Source organism: Pundamilia nyererei, unplaced genomic scaffold (genome assembly GCF_000239375.1).
Source record: "Pundamilia nyererei isolate P.nyererei 1_Seehausen unplaced genomic scaffold, PunNye1.0 scaffold00134, whole genome shotgun sequence".
NCBI lineage: Eukaryota > Metazoa > Chordata > Actinopteri > Cichliformes > Cichlidae > Pundamilia > Pundamilia nyererei.
In genome coordinates this window covers 1,362,044-1,364,802 of record NW_005187535.1, presented here as the reverse complement: position 1 = coordinate 1,364,802, position 2,759 = coordinate 1,362,044, and the positions used below count along the sequence as shown (strand labels likewise).

General features: G+C 40.1%; 1 protein-coding gene across 1 annotated transcript in view; it reads left to right on the top strand.

Annotated features, from left to right (window-relative positions):
• prkacab (protein kinase, cAMP-dependent, catalytic, alpha, genome duplicate b) overlaps positions 1 to 2,759 on the top strand; it is a 20,778-nt gene that overhangs the window by 3,441 nt on the left and 14,578 nt on the right. The window contains exon 3 of the mRNA XM_005743686.1: positions 394 to 522. Within this exon, the coding sequence (XP_005743743.1) occupies positions 394 to 522 (129 nt within the window). The remainder of the gene's footprint in view (positions 1 to 393; positions 523 to 2,759) is intronic.

Sequence of the window (2,759 nt, the reverse complement as noted above, 5' to 3'; positions counted from 1 at the left end):
ATGATTTGATTCTATGTAGGAAAACATCAATTATTTATGATAAATAAGTTTCTGGGACCATCTGAGCCTGAGAAACAGTTCAGGTACCACAAACACGAGTAAAAGTTTTTTCTTTATTGTTCTTCAAATTTACACTGTATCCTGTATGCACATGTGTATTACTTTCTATTAAGAAATTATAAACCATACATACCAAATATATTAATTTATATATATTATCTATTGCATATTTGTTTATGACATGTGCAAAGAATATATACCATGAAAATACAAGAATTAGTGATAAATGTGAGCACACGAGTAGCTGAAAATAAAAACTCGCTACCAGCAACATGACCCTAAATATCCCATTTTCACAAAAATCAGCTAACCGTTTTTGTTTTGTCTGTTCAGAACACTGCTTGCCTGGAGCAGTTTGAGAGGTTGAAAACCCTGGGCACGGGCTCATTTGGTCGTGTTATGCTGGTGAAGCACAGAGAAACGGGACAACATTATGCGATGAAGATCCTCAACAAGCAGAAGGTCAGTCTGGGTCAGGGGTCACCAGAATCACAGAGGGATTGGGGTGTTTAAATGCGCTCCCATCCATTTTTTAGTTAGTCTTCCCACAGAAAACAGAAATGTAATTGATGTGAATACTGCACTCGGAAGATTTTATTCTTTTATGCATTTTGTTAAAGGCCCTTCAAATACAGGTGAAATTATTATCTGAACCCACTTGTGCTGAAAGCAGGGATTAGTTACAGTCACAGAGCAGAGGTTGTCTTTACATGGATAACACCAGAGTAATTTTAATATTCAGTTAAAATAAATCTTTGACTTAATCTGTGAATAAGATGATAATTAATCCACAATATAATTATATTATGGCTTAAAGTGTGTGAATGTGTGTGTGAATGGGTGGATGATTGTGTATAGTGTAAAGCGCTTTGGGGTCCTTAGGACCAAGTAAAGTGCTATACAAATACAGACCATTTACCATTTAATTATCATCTTATTGATAAAACACTGAGATTGGGATTTTAGCAAGATCAAAATCAGAATCAATATTTATATCTATCTATCTGTCATGCTGTACTAAAGTACTGGCAAAATAATTTTTACATCAGTAGGGACATGAAGGTAATCCATGAATTTACAGTCTTCTGCAAGTACTACTGACAGAACACATGCCTGAGAGAGTGAGAGAATGAATGTACATGAACACGATGGTGCTGTTTTGCTATGGCTGTTTTCACAAAAAAGTCTATGTTGCACTTGTTTCAGGGAGGTGGGCATTATACTTTTATTTATTTATTTATTTATTTATTTATTGCCTCTGCATACATAGCACCATATTGTTGTACTGAAAATTAACTTTAGTAAACCATTTAGATGGAGTTTTTGGTCCACAGGGTCATCTCCCAGGGTAAACCCAATACTTTCACAGAAGCTAAACTACCATCGCATCTATCTAAGACAGACCAAATCACTTCAAGGACATAGGGTCCCCAAACCATTTTAAAAATAGCCTCTGGCCCCACACAAGCCATTTTTGCACATGCAAATAGGGCAATGCGATGAAATAACTCCCTCAGTTTTCAGAGAACTGGGGTTACCCTGGTAAACAAACATTGCCTTTTAAGCTTTACTTGGTATCGCACTATTGGAAATGTAGCTCACTCCCAAATTGCATGCTCTCCTGCCAATAGCACCTCGAAGGCCGACACCTCACACCAACCCCAACGTTCAGCTAGCAGGCCTCATTAAGGCCTGAGCATGCAAGTGAGGACGCAGTTACATCAGAACAGTACAAATTAAAAAATGTGTGGAAGCCCAACTAGCAATAACAAAGATGTAATCCACAGAAACACCCTTAACAAGGCCCCACAAGGAAGCCATTTCTCTGGTAGAATGTGGATGCTGGTGAATGCTGGTTGCACTGGTAATCATGCCATCACTATAGCCTCCACCATCTAGTGTCACAGCCCTAATGAAAAGCTAAGCTAGATTCCCTAAACCTCGGCACAAAGGCAAGGGAAGGGACTGCAAACAGGAACTATGGCAAGATCCAAAAAATCCCTGAAGGCCTAAACTTGCCTTTGTGCCTCAGTTTAGAAAATTGCCATATAGCTCTTGCTAATTTATATGAGTCTCTGGGGCCAGGTACCTCTGACAGCCCTCCCCTCAAAAACAGCCTTCTAACCTTTCAATCAAGCATCTGTTTCCTCATAACCACCATACATAAGAGGACACTGGTTATGAACAATTTTGGGTCACTCCAGTGAGACATAGCTACCAGATATTTAGAGAAATTGTGACTGGGACTCAGATGACATCTCATATCCATCTGCAGAGAGGACACCTCCTGGGACACTGGCTATTACATGCTTGCATATCATATATATATATAAGCGTGACCTTATGGGGAAGATGGAAAATGGCCACAATGCCTGGATAGGAGGGAAAATGACATCCTCCTCATCGTCATCATTATCATCAGAAGATACTTTAACTCATCCTCATCTTCTTCCTCCTTGGAGTTGAGGAGCTGATTAAAAAAGGAGTAAGTTCAGCCTTGGGGTCTTTGATCATATCCCCCCAGCAAGTGCAACCTGAGCTGGGTATGTTGCTCAGCTTCGCTGCAGTGTCAGAAAGACAGGGATCGGCTTTTGTGGCCCTGTGCACTTGCAAATGCGACTCCAGGATTCTGTTTGCCCATGTGATGCCTTTGCATGTTTGACACCCACATAAGTGATTAAGAGGGGTTGGGGGGGGGG